The 16495-nt window shown below is 55.3% G+C and overlaps 1 protein-coding gene across 4 annotated transcripts in view; it reads right to left on the bottom strand.

Moving 5' to 3' along the window:
• Positions 1-16495, bottom strand: part of IGHMBP2 (immunoglobulin mu DNA binding protein 2) — a 44116-nt gene that overhangs the window by 1849 nt on the left and 25772 nt on the right. The window contains exons 9-17 of one of the 4 annotated variants that reach the window (XR_012631004.1): positions 14605-14787; positions 10734-10852; positions 8942-9036; positions 8434-8557; positions 5588-6424; positions 4713-4897; positions 3916-3990; positions 2651-2725; positions 2291-2384 (exon numbers count right to left, since the gene is read on the bottom strand). Coding sequence is in view for 3 of the 4 variants with exons in the window: in XM_074885048.1 (XP_074741149.1) it covers positions 2187-2384; positions 3916-3990; positions 4713-4897; positions 5588-6424; positions 8434-8557; positions 8942-9036; positions 10734-10852; positions 14605-14787 (1816 nt within the window). In the remaining variant the exon portion in view is untranslated. Of the gene's footprint in view, positions 1-1837; positions 2385-2650; positions 2726-3915; positions 3991-4712; positions 4898-5587; positions 6425-8433; positions 8558-8941; positions 9037-10733; positions 10853-14604; positions 14788-16495 lie in introns of those variants that run through there. The other 3 variants (XM_074885048.1, XM_074885046.1, XM_074885049.1) reach the window with 3 other exon arrangements.

Here is a 16495-nt window from a genome sequence, read left to right as displayed (position 1 = left end):
CCCGCCACCCCCCCGATCAAGAGTCCCTCCCTCCTTTCCTGTAGACCCTTTAAGTCCTGGGAGGCTGCTCTAAGGTCTCCCTGGAGCCTTCTCTTCTCCAGCTGAACCCCCCCAACTCTCTCAGCCTGTCCTCACAGGGGAGCTGCTCCAGCCCCCCCGAGCATCTTCGTGGCCTCCCCTGGCCCTGCTCGAGCAGGTCCGTGTCCTTCTGCTGTTGGTGCCCCCAGAGCTGGACCCAGCACTGCAGGGGGGTCTCCCGAGAGCGGAGCAGAGGGGGAGAATCCCCCCCCTCGCCCTGCTGCCCACACTGCTCTGGATGCAGCCCAGCACACGGGTGGCTTTCTGGGCTGCCAGCGTATGTTACTGGCTCACAGGCAGTTTTCCACCCACCAACACCCCCAAGTCCTTCTCCTGCTCCCCAGCCCCTCTCTGCCCAGCTCTCTGCTGCCTGCAGAGCCATCTCTGGACTTGACAAGTGGTTTATTTTTTTTCAGGTTGGTTTTTTTTCAGGCTTTCTTGGGTTTGAGGTCAGTACCAGGCTGAATGTGATCCCCTAAAGGTCCAACACAATCAGGGTTGGCTTCCCCCCCCCCCCCCCGGCCCCTTTTTCCAGATAAACTAACCCTCGGAGTTGCTCACAACCCCACGTCAAATTCCTGCTCTTCTGTCACAAATCTCATGCCTGGGGGTTCTTTTGTACCAGCCCAGTCCTGGAGTTGCCCTTTGACTTGCTTATCCTCAAACTCGCTCGTTTTATCCAAACTCGGGCACTGAGAGGAGCATCTTGGCCCTGTGACTGAAGGCAGACACAAAAGACCCCTAATTTCATAATTTTTAAGATCAGCTCCTGTTTCAGGGGGAAGGGAGGGAAAAAGCCTGGATCCTGCCTGCTCATGACCAGCCCTTGGGTGAGGTTTGGGGGTTCTGGGGGGGCCAATGGCTTCCCCGCACAGCAAGGGCTGGTGGGCAGAGGCTGCCCTGGGGCCCAGCTGGGCTCTGCCTGCAGGATGCCAGCAGGAACCCAGAATTTGGGGGCATTTGTGGCCATTTGCCGGAAAGCTCATGCCATGGGGGCAGCACGGGCAGCGAGGTGGGTGCTTGAATGATTTGAGCAGGGGGGTGGAAAAAAAGTGTGAATGAGCCATTTATCCCTGATTAAAGATGACACGGTGGTGGTACCCCCAGCTGGCAGCAATTGTCCTTTCTGCTCATCTCTCTTCCCTGCCTGACCTTCATTTTGGGACGAGGCTGTGATTTCTCTGTGGCATCTCCCCACGCCACGGGCGCTGCTCTGGCTCTTTGCCCCACGTACGCCCAGCACCGCTCACCAACGCGCAGATTTTCTTCTCCCACGCTCCGGCTCTTCCTCCTCCCCACCTTCCCCTCCCCGAGCCCCCGTGTCCCATCTGCTGCCACGCCAGCCGGTGCCATCCCTGCCACGGGGCCGGGGCACGAGCCAAGCGCTGCTCAGAGCTGAGGCAGGCACAGGCTGGGCTGGCCCACGACTGGGGCTGCAAAGGGTGTTTTGGAAGGATGAGGTTTGCTGAAGTTTTTTTTTGGAAGGTGTTCACAGCCAGGACGAACAGGCATTGAGGTCTGGGGGAAAAATCTGCTTCCTAGCTACCTCATCTAGCACTTGGGAAGAGACAGAGATGTGCTGGGCTACGTCACAGCCCCTGCAAACCGCTGCACAGACACGCCAGCTGCCCTCGCTCCGAGCAGGGCCAGGAGGGGTGCTGGAGTGGGAGAAGGGAGCTGGGGGCATCCGCTTCCTTAGTCACCCTCCCCCGAGGAGAGCCTCACCCCCTTTTCAGCAACTCTCACGTTCCTGCTCACACACATTTATCTTTTTACTGTAGCAAGGAAAAATGTGCCAGCAGCAGCCGACTGCTTTAGGTGTTCCAGTGCCCGTCTGCTGGTGTTCCCAGCCTCTCTGGGCCCCTCGGCACCTTCGCCAGTGAGGATAAGGGGGACCAGCAAAGCTGCTCTCCATCTCCCAGCTCTGTGGTTTAGGGGGGCCCAGCCCCTCTTTATTCAGGCACTCCTGCTCCAAGGTGTCCACCACCCTAACACCAGAGCACCTATGTTCCTCATGGGCTCAGCACGGCCTTGGAGCTTTAATAGCATCTTTGGTTTATGGAGCCTAACCTGTGACTTCAAGGTTAAAAAAGCAGCATTTGGGTCTTTCACTTCTCCTTGTCTTTCTTTTTGCTCTTTCTCTGGCTGGTCAGTTCATTGAGCTTCTTGTCCAGGCGCCGCTGGAGCTGGGCTCTCCTGGCCGGGTCCAGGGACTTGTCTTTGGAGCCGCTCCCGGGGTAGAGAACCCCCTCCCTGCTGATCCTCTGCCGTGCATGGGCCTTGGCCTTGGCCCCGCAGCCGTGAACCTGGTGGGGAGAGAATGGACACCGCTGGCAGCCGGCAAACGGGGCAGCGATCGCCTACGGGGGAATCGGGTGATTTTATTTCAGAGCCTGCGATTCCTCTTCTGCCTGCTTCACACCCCCCCAACACCATTTCCCATTTATTTACTGCTCCTCTAACAGAAAACAAAATATAATTTTTCTCCTGGAATCTATGCAGCAGGTGAATCACCCTGGTGGAGGGTTTAAGTGCCTCCTTCCAAAACTCTCAACATCTGGGGAAAACTCACCCTCGTTGTGTCAGCAGCTGGATCTTTTACAGTGAGAGAGAAATGAAACCAAGCTCTCTGCTAACACGGTAAGATCTGGGGGGAAAAGGAGTGAAATGGGGAAGGTGGCTTGGGAAATAAGAAGAGGCTTTTTCAGCCATCTATCTGCTTCCTTAATGTAATTAAATCTGACTTCTGTAGTAGAATTAAAAAAAGCTTCATAATGCTATTTTGTGCAGGCAAACCCTTTCCCACACCAGTCTGCGCTGAAGCCCAGCCCACGTTTAAGGTGTGTTAAGCCAAGTTCAACACCACCCTGGACCATCTCCACCAGGCCCAGATGAGAGATCCTAAAAGTTTACCCCTCCTGCTTGGTCCCTCCCAGAGTCCCTCGACATCTTCCTGACCGTAAGCTGATCTGGGGATCCCAGCACTGTGATGAACCCCCCCATCCCTGCTAGAGCTGTCGGAGCGGGCAGTCGGTGGCCGGGACCAGTGGGACCAGCCCCTGGCATGCGGCTCCGAGCCAGAACCGGCATTTCGGAGCCTGGTGCCCGACCTAAACCGGCCACAGCTGACAGGCCCCCAAAGCAGCGCTGAACAGGCAGTAACTGCGTCAGCAGGTGCTGGAGCATCAGCCAGTGGGGGTGTGGGGCAGCAGCTGGGGACTGCTGAAGGGGAGTGGGAGCTCTTTCTGGCCAGGGACCCGCCAGCTGCAGGGGCTCCGGCCCCTCTGAGAGGGCCCCGGGTCTGTGCCAGCCCCTCTCAGGGCCAGGCACAGGTAGGAGGTCCCAGGCTACTTCACATCGAAGCCTGGTAACGTCTGGAAAAAGGGCTGAACTTTAAAAAGCAAGAAAAACTCCCTGACATGGATTTTACCCTTCCAGTTGTTTCTCACTGGAGTCCTCATTCCAATTCAGCAGGGAGAGGCGATTCTGCAGGAAATAAATTTCTATCCCCACTGGATTGTGAATGACCATAAATACAACTATTCTTTGCCATGGAAACAGATAGTACTTGACAAGAGAAAATCTATGCCGGGGATTTACAGGCCAGCTCACTAAGCGTTGCTACGCTCCAGGAGGCTCCGTGTGGTGCAGCGACACCCGGGTGCTGCAGGACACGGCACCATGGCCCAGGAGGCTGTGGCTGAATGGAAAATCGTCCCCTCTCAGCCTGGTACTTGTCACTGCCACCCCCCAGCCACGTCAGCTCTGCCCGCAGGACTCGAACCCCAAGGCCAACCACGAAGCATCATGGTGACAATGCTGGAGGCTTAAACTTACCTGCCAGCCTCTGCAACCCAGGCAGGAAGATGAAGCCTGACTCCGGTTTAACCTCAGTGTCCTTCCTTCCCGGTTCTGGGGGGGAAAGGGCTGTCAAGCAGCTGGGGAAGAAGCTGGTGGTTCCGTGGCCATCGCTGCGCCGCTCCCACGGAGGGGCAGGAGGCTGCAGGGCTGCTGAGATGCCAGCTCAGAGCCCCCCACAGCGAGAAAGCGGAGCAGAGCCAGCTGAGGGCCAGCCGGCCCTCGGCTCCGGATGGGAGCTGGCACCGAGGCTGCACAGCGTGGAGCAACTCCGCTCCCAGCCAGGGAGGCACTTAGGGAAATGCCTCATCGCTACCCAGGCACGAGCGCTGCTCTGTGCAGGCTCGAGCCTTTGCCTGTCCTGGGTGGCAGAAGGAACCTGCAAAGAGCCGGGAATCGCGTGCCCAGGCTCCCTCACGCTGCCGTAAGCTCGTGCCTCTGCATTTCTCCTCTCTGCCTCATTTTATCTGCACCACCTGGGAACGTAAGTGCCAGAGGATGGTGAAGAAGGGCACAAAGCAAGTAGGGAAAAAAGGAAAAGCTCTCAGGAGGAGGCACGCAGAGCCCACGTGTCAGTGCCTGGCAGCCCTTTCTACCTGCAGCTCTAGCAAAAGGTCTGACAGAGGGTTCTGCTTTCAACTCCCTGCAAGGAAATCCTGCCTGGGGACCTCTGTGGGGAAAAGTCTCACGTGAAGCTGGTGCTGCTTGGCATGTCCTGCTGCTCTCCAGCCCCCTCAGGGCCCAAGCCCCAGCCGGTTGCCCAGCCCCACGCGTACCTCCGGGATGTGGTGGCCGAGGCAGTAGCGGCTGTTGCAGTGGATGCAGAGCTGTCCCAGGGTTGTGACGCTGGCTTTGCAGCGGGGGAAGCTGCAGGTGGTGTCGGCTTTAACGGCAGCAGAAATCAGAGCATCGATATCCTCTTCTGCCACGCTGTCTGCCCCACTCTTAACTGCTGCCTTTCCTGGGTAGAAGAGAAGGGCAAGACCCGGCCATTGAACCACCTGCTTAGAAGGTGGGAAAAAACCCGAGCAACCCGTGGCTCCAGCCTGGGCTAGTGAGAAGCAGCGCGGGGCCGGTGAGTTGCTGTTTGCAGCGACTGGGCTTTCAGCCCCCACGAGACCCCTCCTACCAGTAAACTCTGGGCTGTGCTCACAGGTGCTCCCGCCCGCAGCAGCCTGGGTGCCTCCCTCGGCTGGAATGGGCTGGGGAAGAGGACGGGACCGTGTCCAGCAAGGAGGACGGCAGCTCCTGGCTCCGTTTTCCCTGGCCTCTGTGTTTAGGACGCAGCCACATCCTTTAGTGTGGGCCAGGTACTCCTCTTAGTCCCTGTCCCTACACTTGGGAGTCTCCCATCTAACTCCTGAGCCTCTCTTCCTGGGAAAGGGTCCCCAGTGTTTTTCTTTCGACTTAAGAAATGTGCCCCCAGGCCTCCAAAACCCCTCTCCCAGAAGCTGCAGCCATCTGATGCACAGGCCTGCCAGTTCTCCCATCTCTGTAGTGACAAGCATCAGAGAGCTTTCCAAGAGCCCCATTCCATGCTCCACGCACGCAGACAAATCCCAAGGCCTGGAGGCGAAAACATGGGGATTAAGTGGCAGGATCCATTCAAGGAAGACCATTAATTGGGCTGGTTATGAAGAGAGCGACCTACCTTTGGCTTCAGTTTTGTCTTTTTTCCTGCTGCTGCCCGGAAGGCCGGCACTGGGCTCCTGAGCCTTCCTCGCTGCCTCCTCCCGTCTGGCTTCCTCCCTCCGGACTCTCTCCAAGTGCAGGGTTTTAAGGTCCACTTTCCCTGAGCCCTCACTGCTTCCTCCTGTCTCAGTGGAGCTGGGGGTTTCCCCACTGGGACGCTGTGGCTGAAGAAGGGAGAGCTGCTGGCTGGGGGGAGCGGCTGCAGGTTGCGACGGCTCGGCAGGCTCTTTCTTGCGAACGCTGACGAACCTGTCCCGGCCCTCTCCGGTGCTCCCGTGCTGCAGCCCGAACTCCTCTGCCGTCAGGTGAACCAGCATCCGATCGTGGGAACTGAGGGACGGGGGGAAATCCAGCTGCACCTCACTGCTCTCCAGGAAGGCCGCCAGCATGGCCTTGAATTTCTCAGTGCTGTCTTTTGTCCCCGGGCTCTCCCTCCCAGGTCCGCCGGTGCTGGGGGAGAAACGCGCTTCTGGCTTCCGACACGCTGCTTCGGCCGCTGCTGCTGCTTTGAGCTTCCTCCCCGTCGGTGGCTGTGGTTTGGGGCCAGGTGCTGCAGGGAGCTTTGCCCCTCGCTGCCGCTCGCCACGGCCCTCCTGAGCGTAGCATTCGGGCGTGAGGTTGTCGAGGTACTCGAAGGCTGTGCGCACCTCCCCGTGCCCGCTGAAATAATCCACCAGCCGCTTCAGAAAGGCCTGGGAGGTGACAGTGTGGGTGTCGCAGATGACGGCCACGTGGCGCCGGGCGCGGGTCACCGCCACGTTTATCCGCCGCTCTTCCGCCAGAAAGCCCACCTCACCTGTGAGAAAGAAACCGAGGGGTGTAGGGCTGCCAGTGGGTGCGGGGTTGGCTCCAGGTCTAGATTTGGCCCAAACAATCAAAGGGTGGCTTGGCCAAAGGGTGGGAGTTGGCATTTACTGGGCTCTGGTCCCTGGCTCATGCTGGTACCTTTGTCTTTCTGCCTCTGTTTCACCACCCGCAAGCTGGAGCGAGGGCCCCGCGCCGAGCTCCCAGGGGCGGGAGGAGGGTGGATGGCACATGAAGAGGAGAAATATTCTCCTGGCTGGCCCACGGCACAAGATCAAGCTGGGACCTGGGGCAAATGCAGTACGGAGGCTCACCTCACGACAGAAGAGGAACCACAGGTAAAGAAATACACACCCAGTCCTGTACAGCTCCCCCCACCTGCCCCCAAACTCTTGGCAGGTTTAGAGTAACAACCGTTTAGGCAACTCTGCAAGGTTTGATTCTGCTCCCTGGCTCTTCTCTCAGAGCCAAGCAGTAAGAGCTAGCAAATGCCAAGATGACTCAGGATCAGCTAGCAAGAAGGGGAGTGTGGGTGGCTTTTGAGTTTCCAGCTCCTGGGGATAAAGAGGAGAAGAAATGAGTCTCGGCCGGCGTGGTGACCGGCCTGGCTCTGTTTCCACCTTGCCTGGCCACGGCTGAGCAGTCGTTTGCATGGCCTTTGAGGAACAGGGTGGGGGCAATCCCCTCCCTGCGCTCTGCAGCTCAGAGAACCAGTTCCACTTTCTCTGATGTGGTTTTGCCTGACTGTGGGGACAAGTCCAGCTCTCCTGATCTGCCGAGGGGGTTTCCTGCTGGACTGGGAATGGCTGCAGAGGGGCAGGCACTGCCGGTCCAGGTCCCGGCCTCCTCTGAACAGAGAAATGCAGCTGCAAGAGGGCACAGATTTCTCCCAGGGGTCTTGGAGGGTGCTACCGACGGCACCTCTCGCGCACCAGAGCCGTGCCCAGACGCCACGAGAAGCTGCCTTGTGCTCTCTGGACCGGGAGCGATCCCTGCACCCTGCCTGAGCTCTGGCTGCTGGCTGTGCCCAGGCCGGGGGCCACACGCCTTCCTGGGGACACCAGCTCCCACTCAGACAAGGCGAGGTGAGTCACTCGTGAACAAGGACTATTCTTAGCCCTGTCCCCCACCTCCATTCTCCCCCCAGTGCTGCTTTTCTTGCTCTAGGCTTTCTTAAAAAAAAAAAAAAAGCCCTCTCCTTCTACACATCCTTTCCCCCTTTTTTCCCTTATAGACACTCCCAGCACACAGGCAGTGTTTCCCCTTCAGCAGCATTAGCAGCAAGGGCAGCACGGCAGGGTACGTGTCCCGGGGTTTGAAAAGGGCAGTGATCCACGCGGGGGAAAGAAGTGCCTCCCGCAGCGGGCCCAGAACCCTCCAGCACGGGCCGACAGCTCTGCTGGAGGAGCCTCACAGCTCCAGGGCAGCAGCTTTTTTCCAGCTATTAACTTTTGCTGCCGCTGCTGATAGGAAAGAACATGATTTTCCGCTCTAGATTTTGCTCCCAAAAGAAGTGTTTTCTGTGCATGACTTTTAATGCCAGCTCCTGCTTGCTTTCTTTGGGGAAGTGACCCAAAAGAGGCTCCAAACCGAAGAAATAAGCACCCTGAATTTTCCCCTTCTGTGGAAGTGCCTGGCAGGCCAGTAAATGTGGTGTTAATGTGCCGTGCCATTCTTAGGACCCCGGTTTAAATAATTTCTGAGGCCTCAATAGCCAGGAAACCTTCAAACTAAGCAATCCTGGCTTCCTTTTTACCTGCTGCCTAGCACAGGAGCCTTCCTCTGCAACCCTGAAAGAAAATCTACTTGTTCATTAAAAAAAGAAAGGCTGAAAAGGAAGGTTCTTGCCAGTAAATTCATTCAGAGCAGAGTGCTAGAGACCGTCAGAACTGCAATTAAACCGCAGCACTTGGCATGTTGCCAAGCGACCTCTGAGCAATCACACAGTTCCCATTTCTTCCCCATTCCCCACAGAGTAACTCTCCGGCAGCGAACTCTTACCCCTCCTGTTGGATCTGACAAACGACAGGATCACTGCCTCCTTCTCCCTTCCCTGGAAACCATCCACTGATTTAACTTCTAGCTCTGGGTACCTGTGGCAAAGGTGCTCTCTTAGCATGTCCACCTGAAAAACACGTGGTAGATACCTTTTAAAGAAAAGCGCAAGGTGAAAAGGATTTCAGTGGCTTTGTTTTGGTAAAGTCCCTTCCTCTCAAACTCCCAAGGAAGAGCACTCGCATCTCCTGAAAGTCAAACACCGAGTCCCGAGGCTGGGAGTGGAAAATACCCATCTAACACCTCTTCCCTCCATGGCCTCGAGCTGCTTAAACGTGGCAAAGGTGACCACAAATGCTGATCACAGAGTTCGGCTCCGCTGACTTCCACCCTTGTCGCTCTGAGGACGCCCACGTATCTCTCCTGAAGATGCCAAGCTCTGAATCCACCCCCGTGCGTTCTCTCCGCCTGCACGCAGAAAGAGAGGGGGGATGCCAGCGGAGAGGGGCCTCACCTGGAGGTTGTAGGGGGCCACGACAGCGATGTCTCTTGCCTTCACGCCAGCTTCCACCAAGGCCTGGATGTGCAAACCAGCCAGCTGCACCTCCCCTAGGGCAGAAAGTGGAAGGGGATGGGAGCAGGCTGGCAGGTGGAGGCCGAAGCTGCCAGCTTGGACATGCTGCAGCTTGGAGAAATCACCCACCTCCCCTCGAGCAGCAAGGAAAGGCTCTGGAGAGCCCTGCCTGCGGTCCAGCCTTGCGCAGGGGCAGCGATTCCCAGCCTCCTGCTTGGCTCGACGGCGACGTGCTACCCAGCCTGGCTCCCGGGGCTGCACAGAGCTTGCATCTTGCCTTTCCAAGTCACCAGCTCACCCAAGCTTAGGAAGAGCTTTCTGAACAGTGCTTGGCTTTCTCTGGCCTTCCCATATTAACCCAAGAGATCACTGATAATCCAGGCAACAGTGGATTCTCCCTCTGAAGCAAGACCCTACACCTCACTAAAGATTCAATTCTCTGCGCTGCAACCGAAAAAACTCCACCTTTCCTTTTTATTCTGCTTTTTCAAGTCCCCATGTTTCTAATCCCCCCTGAACAAATAAGCAAGCTTCATGCTCAGAACCGCGTGCTCAGACCTTCTGGAGACTGCAGGCAGCCTGCCACAACCAACCAGCTATTCAGGGGGATGGCTGGTTCAGGGAGATCTAACGAGGACAAATTAAATACAAATGCAAACTGCTTCACTGGTTTACTGGCTGGACTGACTTCACCCTCCGTTTTGCAGCAAAACACAGGTATAAAAGTCAAGAATCTGCAGCATGCTGCTCCAAAAGGCTGCCTCCCAAATTCTGGGAGACATGCATCTAATCCCCTGCTCAAAGCCCTAAGTTATCTTAGACAAGTCTTGGCTCTCCATGTGGGGACGAGAGCCTGTCTCTGGTCTGCAGGGCCACAGGGACGGGTGTATGGAAAAACAAGAGGCACTTAAACGCTGGTGGATTTTCCAACAAAAGAAGGTAAAAGATATTTAAACCAGTAAAAACTGTCATTGTATTTTACAGTCCATTTTCCCTGTCTTGCCAGAGAGGGGCTTGAAGCCTCAGAAATCTGTTGCTGGCATGAGATCCGCATTGGTGAGCAGAGAGGAAAACAAATGAATCCCTGAAGCAGGCAGCCACGTTGCCAAATAAGCTTTTTGGCTACGTGAGAGCAAATGGCTGGCAAAGCCTGTGGCTCGGCCATCGGGCAAAGTGTGGGCAGCAGCCAGGCAGGCAGGGGTGGTCACGGGTGAGGTGGCAGGGCCATAATGAAACCTATTTTTTAAGTCAAAAACCGTCAGGAAACTCAGTCTCCTCAGAAAACTCATGGAGAAGAGCTATACAGGCCTTCACGACAGGAGCAGAGGACTGGGAGGCCATTCTGAGCCACATCTAGAGCCTCTCTTGTGCCCTGCCTGACATTATTTGTCCTGCCAACTCATGTGAAGCATCTGTCACAGGGACCCACAGCACGCAGAAATGTCTCTGCAAGGGGACAGGGCAGCCAGCATGGCCACCCACAAGCTGCACGCTGTCATCATGGCCCTGTGGCCACTCCACCTGGGCTTAGAGCCCTTTGAGCTTGAGGCTTTACAGAGGAAATGATCTCTCAAATAAGCTCCCTGGGACCGCACCTTCCCCCCACTACCTGCTCTGCAGCGGGGGACCCATCTCTGGGTCGTGGCTCAGCTGGTGCAGGAGCCAAGCCCGTGGGAGGCTGAGGACCTCAGACAATCAATTCTGGCCAATAAAATTTTCTGAACAACAGTACCTGGATTCCCCTTAGACTGTTCATCTTCCACTTCCAGTTCAAACAGGCCACAGCCAGCAGTGTCTATAAGCAATAAGGGAATTGAGGTCTCTTCTGTAGAGGTGACACCCGGCAGGTCCCTGCACAAGGGATTGGGGAAAGGGCCAGTTAACAACGCTGAAATTATGCCAAAGGGATGATCAGTTGTGTTATTGCTTACTCCTCCCAACAACACTGCAAGGACAGAGGGAAAACATAGATGGATATTGCTTCTGACCATGGGATTGCCACTTAAATGCTCTCCCAAAACACAAATGAAGAGCTGAAGGCCCTGGAGAGTCTCACCAGTGCCAGTCAGCAGCGCCGAGGGCTTTCTTGCCAGCTACGCTACACAGCCCGGTTATTGCAAGGCAAGGGCACGGCGTGTGGCTGTCAGTGTCTCGCTTCAAGGGTCTCGAACAGGAACGGTATGCAGACCTAGGGAGAGGTGGCAGCTGCTCTCAGTTCTTTGCGGTGCTGAGAGAGGGAAGGAGTGCCTGAAGTATTACCAGAGATCTGACAGCAGTGCTGTCAGGCAAGAGAAGAAAGCGCAGCACAAGGAACCACAGAGGAATTGGGGTCTCACATAATTTCTACATCTAAAGCTGCCGCATTCAAAGAAATAATATTAATAAACCATATTTTAACACCCAGGGAAGTTGCTGGCTGAATTCACAGCCTAGGAAGGGGATGGGCAATGGAGGGCAGGGACAGAAAGCCTGGAGATGGCAGGAGCGCTCTGGAACAAGACACGTTACTGTATATCACGTACAAACCACGGAGAGCTGCGAGTCCGCAGGGTCTGCAAATAAACAAGGCAGATGGCAAGCTGTCACAAAGGAGGATTACCTCCAAATAGCAGGCAGGGAGGTGATGGTAAAGGCAGTTTCCATTCAAGACAAGTCCCCAGCTGCAGCCTGTCCTTCCCACTGCACGTCTGCTCCCCTGTGTTTGTATGCCACCGACTATCCTCGCCTCCCGTGGACATTACTTACTCCATCGACAGCAAAAGTCTCCTCTCTTGACTGAAACTCATTTTTCTCCTGTCTGAAGCTACTGCTGTTGTAATGCATGGCCGGGAAGGTATGGAGATCCGTACAGCTACGAGAGGGGCCCAAAGCTCCTGCAAAAGAGCCCAGGATGCACCTTCCCCAGTCCTATGGTGAAGCAGAGCCTGAAGGAAGAGCCTTTCCCCTGGCTCTGGGGACTGGCTGCCTCACCCAGCGACTGGACTCAGAGGCACAAGGTACCTTCCCCATTCCCATGGACCGCAGGGACCAGCAACCAACTTTACTTTCCACATCTCCCCTGAATGGGGCCACCCCAGTCCCCCATTAGAGTGTTTCCTCCCCTGGGGAGGGTACCACACGTTTACCTCCCTCTCTCTGCAACACCAAACCTACCAGGCTTCCCACCTCCTTTACACCTGCCCCGTTTACTGTCCTACCGCTGGCCACGGCTGTGCAGACAAAAGACTTTGAGCAAAAGCCAAGTTCTCCACGCAGATAATCCTGATTCTTTGCCTACTCGCAGTGGCCACGGAAAGCCTTGCAGCACCTCTCAGTGCCAGGAAAAGTCCCGACCCCGGGAGTGTTGCTTCAGAGAAGTAATTATCTACATAAATCTTTGGGGTGAGGAAAGAATTCACGCTCTGCTAAGGCAGCGAGATTGCAGCAGAACTGGCTGTGATTCTGGAGAAAGCTGCCGGGTGCTTTCAGGAGGAAGGGAAGGCACTGCTCCCACCGGCTGCAGACTGCCCCAAGCTGCAGAGGCGGATTTTTGCTCCTGGGGAGGTTCTTGTCTGAGATGACAAACCAGGTTGTCCCGGCAGCCAGATGCTGGCTTCAGGCCCGGGGCACTGCCCTGGGGCACGCAGGCATCCTGGGCTAAGCCCGGCTGGGCAAGGGGCACAGCCTGGCCCAGGGCCATGCTGGCTCCAGAGCATCTGCCAGGCCTCAGCTACCGGGGGGGTTCCCCCACATTCCCCATCAGCGAGGGGGTGTTAGTCCAAAAAAAACTGCTAAGGGAAGGGACAGCTGACACTGTACTCAGATAAAAACTGACAGCAGAAACAGCTGGTGATTTTCAAGCCATCTTCTCACTGACTGAGTCACAAACCTTGAATGTGAAAAATACTGCTTGCAGCCTCCCTGACTTAATTCTGGAGATGTGCGGGGGCTTCTGATGTGCTTCGTCACCCATTTCAAAAGGGAAATTTGGGAAGGTTTTGCTCCCTTGGAAATACTCTGTCCCTGAAAAGATACTGCAGGAAACCAAAGTGCCCTTTTTTGAGAAAAGATGGTGCTGCAGAAATCTCTGACAGATCACAGAACAAGTGGTCCCGAGCGCCTCCAGTGCCAGAGTTCATAAGGAAATATGAAGCCGTTGTTCGGAGCAGAGCTGCACTTCTTTTCCCAAAGACCAATCTTGGTGCTTCAGGTAAAGGAGACAAGACTTGCATCAGCAACGCTGTTCAGAGCAAGGTCGCGGTGGGAGCACAGCCTTACATCAAACATCAGGATTGCACCCTGGAGAGGCAGCAGGCTTTGCAAGTGCAGCTGGCCCAAAACCTCCCTGCCACAACCTGCAGCACAAGGTGTTGGCACCTGGATGTACATCTCGGACTGGGACACGCTGATTCAAGCCTCACCTCTCAAAACAGCACTGAGGCCACTGTCAATTCAAGGCCAACGCCGGAGGTGTGGCGGGGGCTCCGCTCTGGATCACTCCAGTTGGGTCCTTCTTCCAAGGTGCAATGCTTGCAGTAGAGACAGACCCCCCTCCTCCTCGCACTGTGCTTTGGGACTCCTCAGGTTCCTCACTCATCACCCACCAGCCCTTGGGAAGGAGGCAACAAAAAGCTGCAGTCCCAGAGTTTGGCACCAGCCTTCCTCTTCCCTAGGATGTTTCTGCTTATAGGAGAGCTTTTCCTAGAACTATCAGAGAATAAAACTTAACTTATTTCTTGCTCAGGTAAGGGATTAAGCAAACCATTTGGCCTAAGCCAACAAAACACACATCATTTTGTACTAGCAACCTAAACTTGAGAAGATCATGGTGCAATATCAAGCCCCTGCATTTCCTGGTCTTCTACAGAAGCACAGAAACTTTACAGGGGCCAGCGCCCACGCTGCGGATTGCTGCATCCATGTGACATGGCAGCAGGGCTGTGGACTGCCAGGTTTCATCAGGGGTTTAGAAACCAGCATCTGCAGGAAAAGGCCCTGAGCTGGGGAGTAAGCTGCACTGTGGACTGGGCAGAAAAACGTTCACTCCTTCAGTCATAAAAATAAACCAGCTCAGCAGAGTAACAAAGTCACCTCATCAACTTTTCAATTGGTTTCCTATTTTAATGGTTTCGAGCCATTTTGCCTGGGGTTCTTCACTAGTTGCTGTTTTTAATTTCCAAAGTTAAATGGAAAAATAAGCATGGCAAGGAACAAGAACAATTAAGAAGAGGGTTTTTTCTGGAATTAGATCCATATGGCTAAAACATTGCTGAATGAGTCCCATCCAGCTCAGCTGAGCTCCTCCTGGCACCGATGAACCAGCCTTGCCTACTCTCACCTGTCGAACCCACCACACTCACCCGCAGAATTACATATGTAAACACAAATGTATATAATCCAAGAGAGAATTCTGCATGACTCCTTGTTCCACAGGAAAAAAGGACAAACCACCTCCCCACCCTTCCCAATTAATGTTTCCTTGCTGAAATAAAGGATGAAACAGAAATGCTATCACAGGGCCAGGAGGAATGGAAAACTCCATCATCGGGAAGGGACAAACCCTGCACGCGGTGGGATGAAAAAGACATCTCTGCTGACGTAGCGGTGAGGAGCGAGTCACTTACTTGAGCAAATGCTGGGCGACTGAAGGGTGAGCAGTGAGCCGGCCGCTGTACATCTCCGTGGAAGCCCACTGCATGATGGCCTGGTGCATTCGGTACTGCACCGTCAGCATCCTCACAACCTTCTCGCCGTACCGCTCGGTGAGACGCTCCATCAGGCTGAGCGAGAGGCCCTTGGCAGCGGCCCTGCGTGGGAAGAGCCAGGAGTGGGGTCTGGGTGCCTGCTCTGATGTGCTGCTCTACGGCACCGCCACAACCCTCCTCGGACCAAAGACTCAGCCAGCACCTCCCTGCAGACACAGCCCCATAGCTGAACGCAGCGCTGGCCGGCGCTAAGGGGGGTAAGTTGCAACGCCCCAGAGCATCTGAAGGTTCTGCTCTGGATCCTGCTGAGCACCCTCGTGCTGGGCTGTTTCACCTCCCTGGCCTTCCTGCTCTGCTCCCTGGGGTCCCAACTGGTGGGCGCTGGGAGTGGGAGAAGGCTGCGGGGCCCCAAGTGTTATCTTTCAGCATAGGCTCCCCCCAGCAGGGTTGAGCCCCTCAGGGACAGACTCCTGCCCTGCCCAGAGATGGGATCAGCTTGAATACATCCAGGCGGCGAGCTGCCTGCTTCCCTTTGCTGGGGAAATGCCGGGGGGTGCTGCCACTGCCATTCAAAGACACAAACAGCATTGGCTCTCCCTGATGGCAGCAGTCCCAGCTCTGCTCAGCGGGGCTGGAATAAGGTGAGGGAGGATGCCCAAGAGCTCTGTTAACAAAACCCTCTTCACCTGTAAGCTCATCCCGTCGGCATCCCCCATCACGCTGCTCACACCAAGCTCTGGACACTGAGTCTGTCAGCATAACATCACACTGACGTTACTGCTGGCTCAGCAACGGCCTCACAATCACTGAATGCATTAGTATCGACACTGGACCCCCAATCCTGGCACGCTCGATGCCAACACAGCCAGACCTTGCTGACACTTCACCAAGACACTTGCTGCTCGAGCATTCTCATCACTCCGTGGCCACTCACCCCAGACTAATGCACTAAGGCATTTCAGTGCTTATTGCTTTATTACCCATTAAGAAAACCAACATGCCATCGCTCCTGGCAAAGGTCCCATGCTTATATCTGTGACACAAATTAATAAAGTTCCTAATGAAATAAGCCTTTCAGGAGCCTAATTGCTTTCTCTCAGCTGTACAGAAAGGGTTTGTTAGAAGCATCACCTAACAGTACTGTCTGAGGAAGAAGGACAAGAATCGTTGTACTTGGGTTTTGTGTTTTGAGCATTTCAGAGCATGAAGAGTTTTTTCATGCTGTGCGTCCAGCACCTTGTACAATCCTGTGGTTCACGGTGAGGGGTTCTGGTTGCTACCAGAACACAATGATGAAACGATGTTAAGAGACCAGCTCGGGAATGATTTCTGTCAAGGCGAAGGGGCACAGCACGCATCCCATTACTGCTGTGGGAAGCGCCGCGTTACACAGCGAGCGTCCTGCCTGCCAGCCCCGCCGTGTTAACAACGGGGTGCTCGGCAAATACAACAGGAAATGGGAAATTCACTGAAACTGCAGAAGAGAAAATGGAGGGTAGATCTTGCCGAGAAGTCAAGTCTCATTAGGCCTCCTTCTCACTAAATCACAGAATGCAGCACGCGGGGAAAAAAACAGGCCATAAACTCTGAACTGCAACTGCAGGACTTGGGAGACAGCGCTGCTTTTTGGAGGGTTGCTGTGACGTTAAGGAGCGTTGGACACCACAGGCAGGCGCAGCAGCCGGGAGGAGGCGGGCAGATTTGCCATGAGGACATTGTGCTTGGCGCAGCAGAGGCCTCCAGCTGCGCTGCACGTTTTGCTGCTGATCACGACCTGTGCTGAGGTTGGTCGTGAAGCCTTTACAGCTTC

This window comes from Strix uralensis, chromosome 15 (genome assembly GCF_047716275.1).
Source record: "Strix uralensis isolate ZFMK-TIS-50842 chromosome 15, bStrUra1, whole genome shotgun sequence".
In the NCBI taxonomy this organism is placed as follows: Eukaryota; Metazoa; Chordata; class Aves; order Strigiformes; family Strigidae; genus Strix; species Strix uralensis.
The sequence above is the reverse complement of the archived record's forward strand: the minus strand, read 5'-3'. Positions and strand labels throughout refer to the sequence as shown.